We start from the raw sequence: 16,245 nt of genomic DNA, 5'->3' as shown, positions 1-16,245 counted from the left end.
CTTTAATTTCCTTAATGGAATTTTCAAGTATCAGACTCTTCAATTTAAACTCTTGAAAACGTTGGAAGCCAAGAGAAAGTCAACTCGAAACCACTGGCCTCAGCTCTGTTTTCCCTGGTGAGCAGGGACAGGCGCGGGGCAGCGCGGGGGGCGCCCCGCTCGGCCCAGCCCCGCCGGCGGCGTTGCCCTGCAGGGCAAGCGGCTCTCCCCGGGCACCCGCCGAGCGCCGTGTGCAGCCGGGACGGAGGGGCCTGGGCCCCGGCGCTGGGGGACGAGGGCCGCTCCGGGTCCCCGACAGCCACAGCGCGGACGCTGCGCTGCGAGCACCGTCCCCTCCCGGACCGCTTCTGGCCCGGCGAGGGCGGCGCGGCGAGGGCGGCCCCGGCCCCGGCCCCGGCCCGCCCCGCCCGGCAGCGGACACAGGCGCACCGGCCGCCGCCCCGCAGCAGAAGCGCTTTCCCGCGGCACCGCCCCGCAGCCCTGCCCGCCGCGGGCCGCCAGGGGGCGCCCGAGCGCGGCTCGCCCCTCAGCGGCGGCGGCGGCGGGGTGAGCGGGGCCGAGCCTCCCCCGCCCCGCCGCCAGCGCACGGCGGCAGCCAGACCGCCGCGGCACCGCACGGCCGTCGCACAGCTGCCCCCAGCTCCGCTGCGCTCTGCCAGCGGGAGCCGGCCGCGGAGGGGGCGAGGATGCTGCGCCTCAGCTGGGGGCGCGGGGCCGGCCGCGCCCGCCGCCGGCAGCGACCGCGCTCGCTGCTCCTCCTGTCAGCGCTGCTCTGGGCGCCGGCGCTGGTGGCCTTCAACCTGGACGAGGAGAAGCTGACGGTGTATAGCGGGCCCCCGGGCAGCTACTTCGGGTACTCGGTGGACTTCTACATCCCCGACCCCAGCACGTGAGTGTCGCCGCCGCCGGCCGGGCTGGGCCGGGCCGGGCTGGGCTGAGCGGGCCGCTCCCCTCAGCGCGGCGCCCGGCTCCCCGGGGGTGCCGAGGTGAGGGCTGCGCCCGAGCGAGCGCCCCCGGGCCGCCCCCCCCGCCTGGCCGGGGCTGCGGGGCTTTGGGGGGGCTTTGGGGAAGGCGGGGGGCAAACGGCGGCGTCCCGCGGGCCGGTCGCCGAGGTGACAGCCCCTGGCCCGCCGTGGCGGGGCCGCCGCCTGCCGGTCCGCATCGCCGCGGTGACTGCCCGGTGTGTTTGCAGGGTCAGTGTCCTGGTGGGAGCCCCCAAAGCCAACACCACGCAGCCGGACATCGTGGAGGGGGGAGCGGTGTACCACTGCGCCTGGCCCGCCGCCCGCTGCCGGCAGATACCCTTCGACAACACCAGTGAGTGGCGGCCCGCGGCGCCGCGTGTGTCGCGCTGCGCTCGGGGCTCCCTCGGCACGAGTTTCCCCCGCGCCCGCCGTGCTTGTGTCACTTTGATCTGAGCATCTGCAGCGCTGGGAAATCCGGCTCCTGGGAGTCTGTGTGCTTGCAGGGAAGGGTTTAACGGTCCCCAGAGAAATAACGGGAGGATGACCTTCAGGATCTGTGCGTCGTTCATCTTAGCAGCTGCCTTTTTTTTTTTTTTTCCCCCCTTTTTAATGCTTTACCGAAAGGTGTTTGTGGCAGATAACTCATTTTGAAAATACCTTTTTTCCCCTGAGTGCTTAGAAGGCAAAACCCCCAAATCCATGTCTCATACACTTCTCCGAATCCTGGAAATCACAGGATTGCTAGTGTTTGCTGTTGTTTTTAGCAAGGGGTTTTCCATCTGTTCAGAGGGATGAAGTACCTCATGTGGCATGCTTATTTAATTCTTTTCAGAAAGCAAGAATTTTATTTCAGAATATTGGAATCTAGATGCAAACCGATTTAGGCACAATGTGGATAGATTATATCCACTTCCAAAACCCCAACACAGATGTTTCTTATTTAATTAGAGGGAACACACGTTTTAAACAATTCAGGCTGTTTATGTTTTCTGTTGTCTCTTTATAGGTCTTGAAAATAATTTAAACCTAGTGTTTGTAGGGAGTTTAAAACTGAAGCCTTTATTTAGGCAGACTTTGACAGTTTAATCGTTAAGCACAAGTTATAACTCTGTAAGTTATATTTAATCTTAGCATTTGTGGTTTATTTAAGTGCAGACACAATACAATTCAGGTTTTTTTCCAAATTAAATTAGAAGAGCTTACTTAAACGTAGCAAGTAAGCAGTGCAGTTCTTTACCCCTTCCAGCTCCAGCCACCCACACGTCCTATTACTATGTTAGTGTTTAGGAACTGTGCTCAGGATGACTCTCCCATCATGCTGGGCGTTCTTCAAAACAGGGTAAGAGATGGTTCCTGTGTGTGTGTATGGCTACTTGGGCATGTAGTACCATGTACAGCGTATAGTTATGTATAAATGTGAATGTACAGACATAGACAGTATGCATACAATATTTTTATTTCAATATGTCCTGAGTGTACGTCTTTAAAATAAAACCAGTTTAGGGAATATTAATGTGTTTCCATCTTATGATCAAGTAGTTCAAGTGACAGAAGTGGAGTATATTATCTATAGAAGTTAATTTCAGGTTTGAATAGAAAACTTTCAGACCAAATAAAAATTTCGTCACATTTTGAAGGGGCGTTTTGAAAAATGAAGGGGCGTTTTGAAAAATGAATGAAAAACTAGTGATGAAACATAGAAGGGCATCTGGCTTTCCTGTAGGAAACTCAGGACAAATCCATGTTCTTGGCAGATGTATCCCTATGCAGATACTATGCTTTGAATATGCACAACCACAGGCTGATGAGTAAGTATATTAACAAGGGTTTGGACTGTATCACACAACTATTTGTGTGATTTGGAATCTCCAAAGTTCGTTTGGTCTACCTGAGATGGGTAATTGTGTCCTCCGGATAGATGCCTGACTTGCAAACAGCTGAACTTAAGCCAGAGAGCGCCCATTGTGTAGATGTAAATACACTGTACTTGGAGGAGGGACTGCAGCATAGGCAGGTTTAGGAGTTAGCTGTCTGATTCTGGCACCAAGGGCAGCAAAGGTGTCATTTTGCACAGTTGAGCAATGGCCAACTGCCCTCATAGACTGAGATCCCGGGAGGGTTTGCATAGCTTGTGCCGACACCTATTCTTCATTGCCAGCAACATAAATGCCAACTCCAATAGGCTTAGGTACTTTTTTTGCTGAAGTATGCATGTAGATTTCATGGCAGTTTTTTATCTCCAAAATACGCTACTCAGAGGAGAAAGTTTTCCATCTTTTCCACTATTCCTCCTGAGTAGTCCACACAAGCTCTATCCTAGATGATACTGCTTCAAATAGTCTGTTACACACAGTTCCTTTTGGGCCATTGCATGCCTAGTGGGACTTAGTCCTTATTAAATATGAGGGGTATTTTGAGTTTATGGCACTTGCTTGTACAGGCACCTTGAACTCACTGTGCCTGCTTCCTATGACATCACTCAGAAATGCTGCTATTCCCATTTTATATTTATATTCCCATTTTTACATTTATTCTAATAAACACAAAGAAGTCAGTCTGGATTGTCAAAGATCATACATGAAGCTGGTGATGATACTGGTAGCTGGCTTGGGATTTTTTATTCTCCCTCCAGTTCCTTAACCACAAGATTATCCTTTCTTCCAAACCAAAACCACCCAGTAATTGTTAGAAGAGTGGAAATTCAGCTCTAGCAGCTTTAATTTTAAAGATTAATGCTTCATGCCTCGTAGGAGATTTTTTAAAGTCTTGGAAAGTTTTGGGAATGTTTTCTGAAACAGAACAAGAACTACAGAGGCTGCTTCAGAGCTGGAAGATTTCATTTTGATGCATTTTTATACAAAGCTTCCTTTTCTAAGTACTTTTTTCTTAACTCTAACAAAATAATACCAGCTCTTTCAGTTAGTTTCACTAAGCACAATAAAGGAAAAAACCCCCTGCTGAATAATTGAAAGCATTTTTAATTAAGCTCAGAAGTAAGAATCGAGTGGAACTAGAAAGAAAGGAAGAGTGTAATGTAACAGTTAAAAGGCAGTGTGACCCAACAAATAGATGAAGAATTTACGAAATTAGTATTTTTCAGCCACAAGAGTTCAATGGAGGACTTCTAAAGAATTTTTAAAAGAAAAGCAGATTCGCATATACTATGTCCCAAGTTATATATGTGAAATTGCTGCAGGTCACAGAAACTGTGAAATTTCCACCATAACATAAAAATTCAAGAGATTAACAAATCCAAGTGGTTGAAAACCACTGGTTTAAATCATATATGAGCATGAGGGCTCATGTCTTCCATTTCTGAGAACCGGGTACACAAATGAAGCTCAGATATGTTGCATTCAATGCAAGTTATGTTCTGCCGTTGAGGAGGGAACATGCAGTGCACGTGGATGTTATTTGGACTTACACTGCCACAAGTGCCTAAGTGGGCACCTAATTAGTAAGACTTATGTGTAACTGTACAAATTATTTCACTGTTTCCACAAGAACAGTAAACCTAATTTCAAGAAGGGTTCCTCCATTTGCAAATGCTTTTATGTTTTTTATATTAACACTATTAATTATCTGGGTCCTACTAAATGGAAACAGTGAGGACACTGACTAGTATTCTGTGATGGCTTCAGTCAAGCTTCTGGACATTTTCAAATATCGTGGTGTACAAGTGTGTACATTAGTACAAGTGTGGAGCTGCTTTGTACCAATGTATAGTTATCCTGTATTTTACAGATGTTTAGATGTTTACTTAATGAAAGGGCAGATATGCCTTGTTAGGGGACTGTAAAGTATAACAAACTAAAAAGGAACAAAATCTCTCTCCACAAGCATTTATTTCCTTAGAGGGGGCACTTGTTCAGAAAGTGATTTGAGGGAACTAAGTAAGTGACAGACACCTCAGTGAAAAACTTGGGCTTGGTTAGGTTAATATTACGATAGTAGAGCTGAGACAGGATGGTCTTTGGTCCTGTAAAGCCTGTTTTGTTGAAGAGTTTTGTTTTTCTCTGTGAATAATATCTTTCTATTTTGTAAAATAACTAAAACTATAGTTTAAAGAAAGTTACTCTATATCCTACCGTAGAGTCCTGAAGGGAAGATACAAGTGCTAAGCCTAACTGGACCTGACATCCTGACACTGATGTTGACAGCTGTGCTGTTCCCCAGTGGATCAGAGATCTGGCATTGCAAGGGTTGCACCCAGAGTCACTGGCAAGGTGCAGCTAACCTCCCTGCCACCACACAGGGTGTGACACTCAGGGCTAAACCCTATTTTTTGTGTCATGTGATCTTTAAATGACAAAATACAAATTCCTGTGGTTTGTGAAGTTGTCTTGCTCCTTTTTTCTCAGAAACTAAGATCACATGATGGAGTGGATATTGCATTGATTGCTGATGTGTACTTAACAGGAACACTCCTTATTCACTCAATTCCCAGTGCAAGATATGAAAACACCTTTAAAAAATGTGTCATTACTTCTGAGTGTCACATTCTAGCTGTCAAACACGGACTGGGCTCCTTACTACTAGCACCGATACTCAAAAGCAAGACTACTACTGAAATCATCTCTGTGGCACCGTGCATATGTTAGGATGCCCAAGCTGGTCTGAATGCTATGAGCAGGTGCATAACTTGTGTTAATGTGGAAATGTGTGTGGGCTAAACTACCCTGCTGAGATGGTGGCTTAATTAGTGTTAATAGAGGTGCAGGAGTATCTGCAGCCCATTCCTAAAACTCATACCACCCGTCTGAAATTGTTCTCCAGGCAATTCTCCCAGATTGTCACTAATTTCTCAGGTCACCTATTTCTGTTCTTCTTAGTTCCTAATTCAGAGGTTTCCAAAGCATTGAGATGATTTACTTGCAAGCTAACATCGATAATTAATCCTTTTAATGAAATATTGTTCCTGACAAGGGACAGGGGGCAGAGGAGGGAAGGATGAAATTTTGACATGCTGTAGTATTTGAGCCGACCCATCCATAAGCAAATCATGTAACCGGGCATTCCCAGATGGGTTGGCCAGTGAAATGGCCTCCAGCCAAGAAGGGACTTTAGCAGGAACTCTCTGTGTTTCCTGCCGTTGATACAGTACTGACTGCAGTCCCGTATTTGCAGTTCTTAAAAGCTCCATAAAGCTGGGCACCAAGGCTAAGACTCTGGGAAGAAGCTGAAAGCACTGCCCCTGAGAGCACAACTGGTGCTTTAACCTGCTCCATTGCAGCAGGGAACTGAGATAAAGTATAATGGAAGGGCTTTTAGTATCCCCTTACTCCAGGAGATACAGCCTGAAGGGCAGAGACTCTTCTCCCTTGTTTCCCTGCTCTGTAAAGCTGTCCTGTTGCATTGCAGTGTGGGGCTGTGATACTCTTTGAAACTCAATGAGAGGAGAGGGGAACAAGCGTTGGCATTATATTAAAGAACTGTAATCTGTCTTTTCTTGCTTACCTACACAAAGCTGAATCCTCCTTCTCAGTTTCTCCATTATGAAATGAGGTTTACAATGACTATTTCTGCTTCAGCATTGAGGCAGAGTTACCTTGTTTAAGCTGGGTGCTTTTCCATTCAGCTGCCAGGAGAGGTAGCAGGAGAGCAATATGAAGAGAACTTTCTCCCTCCTTCATTAACTGGGGAACTTCTGAACCACTCAAATCATCTTGCAGCCAGGAGCAAACTTAAATGCCCCTAGAAGTGCACTATTGCATTTGAAATCTGGTAAAAAGCGAATAGTTCAGATTTCAGAAACTCATTATAATAGTCACTTTTAATTGTAATACTTAACAGACTGCAACACGTTCTTATGTTTTAAATTAGCTCCTAAAGGCAGAATTTTAGATACTACTTCCCCTAAGTTTCCAGAATTCACCGGGTTGTTGTCTTTGCTATCAGTTAACTTTACCAGTTTTATTAAAATAGGTTATATTTTTCTAAACTAGCTGGAGAAAATTTGAACAGCCTCTGAAGAGGAACAGGGGAGGGGGATGTAGATCAGTTCTGACCAAGCATGCAGTTGATAAAAAACATGAGCTGATCTAGCCAGCAGTTGAGCTGATTGTAACAGAACCCAGGTACTGTATAAGGAAAGGATGTATTGTGGGACTCAAGAGGTTTAGTTACATGAAAAAATCATTAGCTGCAGAGATGGTAAGGTTCTAGGGAAAACTTAGAATCCTGTTATAAAACAGAATTTGCATCTCAAGAGAGAGTGCTGAGGGAAAACTTCATTGTACTTTTAAATGTTGTTGACACATTTCAGTCTGCTGTGCCAGTAAGACATGGAGCCTCATGGTTCACTTGTAGCATTCTAATTTGTAATAGACTCTCTTGAGTTTTTTTTATAAGTCTCAGCCTTATCTAAAGAAGGGGAAAAATATCCTTAGCTATGTTAGTTCAGGCCCTGAGGTCTTAATTTGTTTTTGATCAGATGGTACTTTGGGAAAAAATCCTATTTGGTTTGATAATTCTTTTTTCCTTGATTCATGGAATGAAAGTCCAACTAAAGCTCTCTAGATATGATCTATTAAATTAAAATAACTCATACGAATAGCGTCTAAGGCACAATAAAAACCAGAAATTAAATAGATGTTTGCAGAATCAGATAAATCTAAAAATAGAAGCAATTCTTCTCGTCGTGCAAGGGGTTTGCATATCCGTACTGTCTCGAAACACTATGAAGTCCTTTTTTCCTCCAGCATTAATGATGAAAGCAGTTGCTTGGCTTGATTCCCTAGATCATATTTTTTAGCTTTGCATTTGTATTCTGTCTCTCTGTTGAGGGCCTAACATCAATGACCCCGTGAATGTTACTGACTTACCTTTGCGTTACTGAATGAGTGGTATCATTGGAATCTGTTACGGTAGTGATACCAAAAAGACACCACTCTGCCATGCGATGAGTTTGGTAAGATTGCCTCTCTTCCTTCACTTCTAGAATACAGGACCATGTACACCAGTACAAACCCTTCCCTCTCTCTCTTCCCTTCTGTAAGCCAGTACCTTAATGATGCAGCAGGGCTGATTTCAAAGTTAAATTTGGTTGTTCAGAGCCTTCTGTAGCCAAGTTCTGAAACTACCCAAGGATGGAGATGCCGTTGCCTCTCTGGGGAATCTGTTCCGGTGCTTAATCACCCTCACTGTGAAGAGTGGTTTCTTTATATCTAATCAGAAATTCCCTTGCTGCAACTTGTGCCTGTTGCCTCTTTTCCTTTTGCTGAATACCTCAGATGGGAGTTTGGCTTTCTGTTCTCTCTACCTATTGAACATTGGAGAAAGTGCAAATAGATCCTCCTTTGCTTTCTCTTCTTTGGGCCAACCACCCACAAGTCTTGTCCTGGTGTCTCAAAACTGGACACAGCGTTCCAGGTGTTGTCTCCATTTGAGGGAGGTATTCACTTTCTTTGACCTGTATATATCTATATAAATGTTTGTTGTTTCGATATGTTTGTATTCCCATTTTATATAAATACAAATAGGTTGAGGTGATTGTTCACCTCTACTCTGTGTGTATACATCATTACATATAAATATATGAAATATAGATATTTTTTGTGTTATATATATTTATTTAGATGTATGGATGTGCATAGATAGATACACACACACATATCAGAACAGGTATTTGAAAGGGATTTGCTGTCCTGGATATAGTCTTGAGTAAGTAAGATTAGAGGGCAGAGTGAGCCAGCTGCAGATGCCTGGTTAATGGCCATCTGTGTTTATCCAGTACATACAGGCAGACAAGCACAGAGCAAGTAAAAATAATACTTTTCAAAGTCCCTGAACAGTGAGAACTTACCTGAAAGAGCTGCAGGTATATTACATAGCCGGATTTGTTGCTTTGATTAGAAGCAGTTTTCCTGTGTTAAGTTTGATTAGAATATTTTGATTAGCTTTTGTTCTTTTGAGCATTTTCAAGTTATAATAGATGCTGCATTTTTTACTTCTGGTTTTCAGGAGCTGAATGGATCACAATGAGCCACTATCAGTGTTTGCAAATACATCTATTTCTTATGCAAATCCTTGTTATTACAACAAAGAAATATTTGGAAGAGTAATGTTGGATTCATGCCTGCTAAACAGTTTATAATGTGCTGACTCAGTGACTGAGAGGAGACCAATCCCTGTAGAAAGTGCCAAATCTAGTCTAATGTGTGCAAATGATGGATTTGCATTAACACTTGCTCCAGGTTCAGGCATTAATTCCTGAAAAGTAATCTCTGCATTGTTGTTCTTACATAGTTTTGCTTTTTACTGTCTGAATGCAAATTCTTCTACTTGTCCAGCTACTGCTTTGCAAATTTAAGGGGCCTTTTTCCCTTTGGTAGCCCCTAGGAACCTCAAGTCTAAAAGACTGGGTGAGGGAATGCTGATTTTGAGAAACATGTTTTGCCACCTGGAGAGCTGCTTTCTGAAGCTGGATTGTGGGGCAGTACCAATACATAGGAATCTTGGCTCCTGTAATAGAAAATAAGAAATGCTTTTAGGTTGCTGAAATGCAGTTTAAGGATGTCCTTGCACCTACATTTATACTTCTTTACACATGTCTCTGCTCTTTGCTAGTCCTCATTTTCTGGACCTTCGTCTGCAATACAGACTTAGGCAGTACAATTAAGAGTGATTCCAGGGCTGAGTATCAAGCCAAATTTGCGAGTCATCCAGACTGTTGACCATCTGGAACAGCTCCTGGGCTGGCTCTGAAGCAATCCAGCTGGTACTCAGGCACTCCCTGGACTGCTCTGTGGACAGGCTCAGGCGTTGTGTGCCCAGCCCAGCTGCTGCTGCCTTGTATTCTAGCTATCCTTGCACTAGTGTCACGTATTTTGATACAAGATAGCTTGGACTCTTTCCTAAAAGGGGCCAGGCATTCTTTTCCAGAAGAGAAGATGATATTTGAATGCAACCTGAATTAAAGCCAAATTTTTGCTGCTCGCAGAAATATGGCTTAGCCTGGGGGTAAGGTACAGTATAGACATAGCCTGGGGGCCTCAGATGCCCATAAATAACACTAGGAGAGCTGTTTCCCTGTCGTATAATGGTGTTGTCAGGATTCAGACGTACTGTTTTTTGAAATGCTTAGATTGCACAATTTTGAGGGATGTACCAAAGTCAGATTTTTATTTTTTTTTAAATTGGATTGGGAATTATCTAAGTGAATAGTTTTTATCTGAGTCTAGTCTAAGCTGGTTATCTGTGGCTATCTACAGTCGATTAAAAAAATAAAAAAAAGTACTTCTTTTAGGCCATGGTTCTTCTGACCTTCTCAGATGTTTGCTTTAGGAGGAGAAGAACTGTGCCCTAGATCATGTCCTCGGTTGTAAGTGGATGACTACCTCAGAAGACATTTGCAGTGGCTTCATTCAGAGCCTTGTTGTCTAATTGAATACAATCAGGGCACAGTAATAACAGTCCACATGTATTCAGACAAGTTAGTTGTGTATAGCTTCATTTTGGTAAAGTTATAGGGGAAGCAGTAGCTGTTTTACAGCGATGTGAAATACTGATTGATTGTTACATACAAAAGACTAAACTGTATTTTAAGGCACAACGTCAGAAACTGGGAATATGACTCCATAGTTCTAGTAAGGATCCTGAACAAAGGTGATTAGAGAATTTCTGTCAATAGAGATTTATCTAGGGAAAAAAAAAACTATTAATTTGTGTGTCTGTGATATTTCACTAATTATTTTATAATGAAAGTCCCATGCCATGTGATGAAGGATTCATAGTACACGATATGCTACTAAGCAGGGAGGGTGTATGTGTGCGTACAGTTCTTGTACATTTACTGGTAAATTCAGTTGTGGATTTATAAATCCTGCAAACGCTTGTCCTAGTTTTAAAGCCTAACTTCTTTTCACATTTTAGTATACTTTGCCAGTAGACAAGTATGCTGTTTTGATTGAAAATGTAAGCTCTTTTTAACTTAGAATACTGGTCATGAGTATCCTCAGTGGTAGGCTAGCACTAGCTGCTGTAAGCTGACCATGGCTGATTTTCAAGCTTCAAAAGCTTTGTTTCTGTCAGGACCTCATCTGTGGACATTGATTATGTTCAGATCTGCCAGAGCATTAAAAAAGAGAAAAGAGACCTTTAAAGTTTGAAATGGTCTGACTTCACTGGCGAAAATAATCAAAAGTGGTGTTGCCAACAACTAGTAGAAGCTGGCAGCTCCTACAATGCAGTGTGTCAAAGTCACTGTCTCACACACTCTTAAAGTTTAGGCCTACTTAAATAAAAGGTATTTTTAAAATGAATACTTTTAGAGAGATTTTAAATTACACTTCCTGAACTTTTGAGGTCTAAATAGTCCTGAAATTTATCTCTCTTATCTCTCTAAGCATGGATTTCCATACTAGCTCCTGTAATTGGTGCAGCACAGAAAAAAAAAAATTGTATGAGGGAAGATGTTTTCTCAGAGACTTTCAAACTTTCACAGATTCATTTTCATTCAATTTCCCTTCATGTTTATTAGAAAAAAATACAGAGATAGAGTACCCTTGTTATCCCAATGTAATGCATTTTTGTTCCTAAATCAGTTTATATGTGTAACATTTACGAGGTTACCACGATCTGAAGTAACTGGTGATCCAACATCCTAGAAAAGCATTCAGATAGCTCCTCTATTCCTGTTGGGCAAATCCCAGGAAGTGTTGGCTTTTTAAAGGATTGGCTGCATTTTCCTCTTTTTTTTTTAAACAATTGTGTAAATCCATAGAATATAATCTGATGTTACATTTTTTTCTACATTCCAAGGTAGGCAGTATATGGTTTTATTTTCACTTAGAGTGAATGAAAAGGATTGATTCTTGTGAAATCTCTCCTGATAGGAACCAGAAACAAACATAGAGGAATGCAGGTACAAGGGGGAAAGAGTAATGCCCTGCTTATGTATAAATTGAGAAGTTCATTAGGAATGACTGGTAAGGGTAGAGCATAGCTTATGAACATATGGGAAATCAGTTTACTTCAGAGAACTAAGGGTGAAAGGAAGGGATGTCTGCTTTTTATTAAAACCTGAAATGCATTATAATTGGTCTGAGTCTTTGCCCAGATGGCTTCTCTTAAGCTGACATCTGCAAGAGTGTGTATAAAGCAACATTAAGAAGCTGTCTCTTGTGACAGTGTGTACACATGTAATTCTGTTAAAAACCAAGTCCTTTGCTATCTGTAGTGTTGGTCTTTGAACAAGCATGCTGAGAAGTGTCATCTGTTTGACAAAAGCTAATTGTGGAACATGCTTTTTATATGGACAGTTCCTACCACATATGAGAAAACTTTTTAGGGCTTTTCACCTATTTTTGTAAATTCTCGTTCATTCTTCATCATAAATTACAGGTAAACTTTTTTTGGCGGGAGGAAACATGGGGTTTCTTCTACCAGTCCATTGTATTTTGTTTTTTGAGTTTAATAACTGTTATTACTGTGAATTTTCACATGTGAATTTAAGCTGTTTTCCACTAACCACTGAAAATCTTAAATGATACTAGAATGTCCATTTGCTGTTAAGCTGGTAGGATGATGACAGTGGATGCAATGTAATATATCTGTTAGTCTCTTCACTTGCATCTGTAATTCACAGGGTAGTACTTTTTTAAAATAAGCTGTCAACATAATGCATCTTTCTTTGTCAGACAACAGGAAAATTAAAGTCAATGGCACCAGGGAACCTATTGAGTTTAAGACAAATCAGTGGTTTGGTGCAACAGTCAAAGCTCATAAAGAAAAAGTTGTGGTAAGTTGTATGCATTTGGTGTTCATTTAGAGATAATGTTTATTTTTCTCAAATGTATATCTTTAATAGTTTTCTATGTGTAGATTATGGAAACAACTCTATGATTGTGCGTGAATTATAAAACAAATTATGTATATAACTCAGAAAATGAAAGCAGTCTATAAAATCAGTTTGAACTGATCAAGTGAAGATGATGCTGCTGCCATGTGAGAAGAGCAGAATACCATATTGTTATGGAAGTGAGCGATGATTTTTTTTAAACACATAGTGACCATTTTAGAGATACACAGTGACTGATAGCTATATGCTATAAAGTGTTTTGTATTATGAAGTCTCATTTGGAATGTTAAATGCAGAATGTAATGGAAGCCAAGAACCTGCCCTGAAGATCAATTAGTAAGAGAAAGCGCTGACCTCTTTCATCACATGTACATTGCTTCGAACAGCTATGTCATAGCCATGGTAAAACAGCTGTGAAAAAGTCATAATAAAACAGCTCTAAATAAAGATTGCTGTCAAAGTGCAGTGTCTATTTTCCAGTTTTGCTGGACATTTTACCTGTATTGATAGAGGACCCCAGCAGGAGACAAGTACTTTTATTGCTTAGTAAAGTAGGGGTGATGCTGCTTATACAGACATTTTATATTTACGATTGATGTGCTGAAGTATAAGTTGAAAATGTCACTGAAATAATTGTGATAATAATTAGTTTGGTCATTAGTTTTATTAATTTTTACAATTGCAAAGCAACAATTTCTGTTTTGGGATTTGCTTAAATTTTTTAATTATTACTTAAGTAGTCATAAGGGAAGAAGTATCTAAAGAAAATGCTTTCCCTTGTATAGTATGCCTTGTGGTTAACCTGGGGAAGGATTTTGACATAAATAAAATTCACCCTATTCTGTTACAGAGCTAAGTAAATGTAAAAATTCTAAAAAATTCTAAAAATTTCTGAAGGTTTTTCATTTTATATACTCTACTAAACAACAGTTCACACACTGAAATAAAATAGTTCTTTACCATCATTTGCTGAATCTTAATTAAATGAGCAGAAAACCTCATCACTGACTGATGTGCTGTGTCTGTACCGACCAAAGTTTGTTTTGTTCTGATAACTCTTCTCAGGCTTTCTGAAACAGAGATATAGTCAACAGTTTTCAGGCAAAGATTTGAACAACAAAGCTAGAAAACTCTCTTTTAAGCTTTGCAGGCTGAAATGAGAGAAAAAGAAAATGTCATCAGGCTGTCAGAAACTTTTTTTTAAAACTACAAATGTGACAGTAAGCTGCATTAGGTCAATGTGTATGATTATATTGAGTTCTTGTTTCAATCTGTTTTGCTTGATGTCAAATGTACCTAAAATCACCCTCATAGGACATGTACTCCTCATTGCTACACTCTGGTTTTGCTCTCTGTTTTAATCTGTAAGGTCATCTAGGCAGGGGCATGTTAAGAGTCCCTGATCTTTAAACCATTGTTCCAGAAGCTATGACTTTAATGGTAAGATCTGAGTAGCACAGTCGTTCATCCAGCTGGAACTGATTGCAGAACGACAGCTTATGCAATAATGTGAATAATAACAATACCTTGCCAGAGGTAGACAGGTTTCTCATTGAAAAAGTAAGACAAGGTTGGACACGGATGACGGATTTGTACAGCAAGGCTGTAGGGAGTAGTGCCTTGTTCCTCCTCTTCCTCCAGCCAGTTGAAAAGTTTCAGGGCACAGGAACCCCTGAGGAATGACCTGCATACCTGAAAGCTTATCTTTTTTATTTTTCCAGTTATCTGAATTTATCCAGTTTATTTATCTGAATTTATCCAGTAACAGGATAAAAATATCCAGTTACCATTTTGAAAATGGTAATGTCTCTCTCTACACAGCTTGTGTGTCTTTTATCCTTACACTGTCATGGTTTGTAACACCACTACCATAACACAGAAGATTAAATATTAGTTTACTAGCCAAAACTTACTTAGCAAAAACCTGTTCGCTCAGAAACTGTTGAATGGATTATAGTTGTATCATCTCTGCAAAGATGTGAACCAGGGGTTTATAAGAAGGCAGACAATATGATGATTGTGATAGACAATATGACACAACACCCAGACAAATCTTCTAAGCAGGGTAGAATCATCGCAGTTCTGCTGTAACGCCCATTATCTTAAGACACAGTGAGACAGAAGTAGGAATGTCTTCAGCCACATGTATGTGATCCACACCTTGAACTATGGGATCAAGTCCTGTGCAATGAGCAGTAATAGAGCAAACATATTACTCGTGGAGCAGGCTTGGAGGGTATTTGTAACATACGTTTGAATGTGAGTTGTAGTCCCTGACAGATTTCCCCTGCTGAGGGCTGTAAGTGAAAGATCAGTCTATGCTTTCCAGGTTATAATGAAATTACAAGAAGCAGTGGTCCTTCATTTTCTTCTGTCAATATGTTATGGTCATAGCTGTATGAATGATGCAATACCAGAGAGAATCCTTTTACACTGTTCATTAAAAACTACATTTGCCAGATGTGTGAGTGTGTCAAAGGTACATGTAACACTGTTTCTGTTTCGATAGGCTTGTGCTCCCTTATATCATTGGAGAACCCTTAAAGATAGCCCTGAGAAGGACCCTGTTGGCACCTGCTACGTAGCAATTCAGAACTTCAGTGCCTATGCTGAATATTCACCTTGTCGCAACAGTAAGTATAAACAGGAACAATCCTGTGCTGGAGGAACTGGTGCAGCACTTAATGTTTTCATCCTTTCAGTCTTCACACTGTCTTGGTTGACTGGAGATTACTATATGACATTATTGCATTGGATGAGGGTTTAAAGAAAAATCAACATTAAATTATATGCCTGCAATTGGATACTTCATTGTATAATTGAAAGAGGAGAAATTAAGTAAATTAAGCTTATGCAGTTATAGTGATGAGATATAATTGGTTCAATTTAAATGGCTTTAAAATGTAGCAAACGGATCTAGATAAGAACCAGACAGCATTTTAAACTACTTATTCATGCTTGTGCTGAGGATAAATCTCTCATCACAAGAACACTGTCTGAAGACCAGACCCTGCACAGAAACACACAAGCCTGTATCACCATTCATGCCAATATCATCCACAATAGCTCATCTGTGGAGGACTTCCAGTATGGAAGAAAGCCATGCACATTAGCAGTGCTGTTCTGTGCTCTTCTGTGTGCTATTCTGTGGGTGTGGTAGCCATCTCTGGGCCTTACTTCTTGGGGAATAGGGAAAAACTGCATGTATATTTAGAACCAAGTTCAGTTACCTAGAAGTCCACAGAAAATGCCACACATTAGATTGTATCAGTCATTCATCCTGTTCAACATCCTACATCTAAGTGTTTATAATGATTATTAATACCCTCATTACCTCAGTGCTTCAGATTATTAAAATCAATATGAAGTGTCCAGTGACTTTACTGTGCTTTGGGCTGGGCTAGGTCTATGGCAATTTCTGCACTCACAGATCAGAGAATTGTTCTTTCAGCTATTTTTCTAAAGGTAATGTGTGTAAGA

The 16,245-nt window shown here is 41.5% G+C and overlaps 1 protein-coding gene across 1 annotated transcript in view; it reads left to right on the top strand.

Annotated features, from left to right (window-relative positions):
* The first annotated feature begins 242 nt into the window (after positions 1–242).
* ITGA8 (integrin subunit alpha 8) overlaps positions 243–16,245 on the top strand; it is a 118,764-nt gene continuing 102,761 nt past the window's right edge. The window contains exons 1-4 of the mRNA XM_056336240.1: positions 243–889; positions 1,193–1,317; positions 12,605–12,705; positions 15,275–15,398. Of these exons, the coding sequence (XP_056192215.1) occupies positions 687–889; positions 1,193–1,317; positions 12,605–12,705; positions 15,275–15,398 (553 nt within the window). The 5' untranslated portion in view covers positions 243–686. The remainder of the gene's footprint in view (positions 890–1,192; positions 1,318–12,604; positions 12,706–15,274; positions 15,399–16,245) is intronic.

The sequence above is a fragment of the Falco biarmicus genome, chromosome 4 (genome assembly GCF_023638135.1).
Source record: "Falco biarmicus isolate bFalBia1 chromosome 4, bFalBia1.pri, whole genome shotgun sequence".
NCBI classification, from domain to species: Eukaryota; Metazoa; Chordata; class Aves; order Falconiformes; family Falconidae; genus Falco; species Falco biarmicus.
This window is presented reverse-complemented; position numbering and strand designations above follow the sequence as displayed.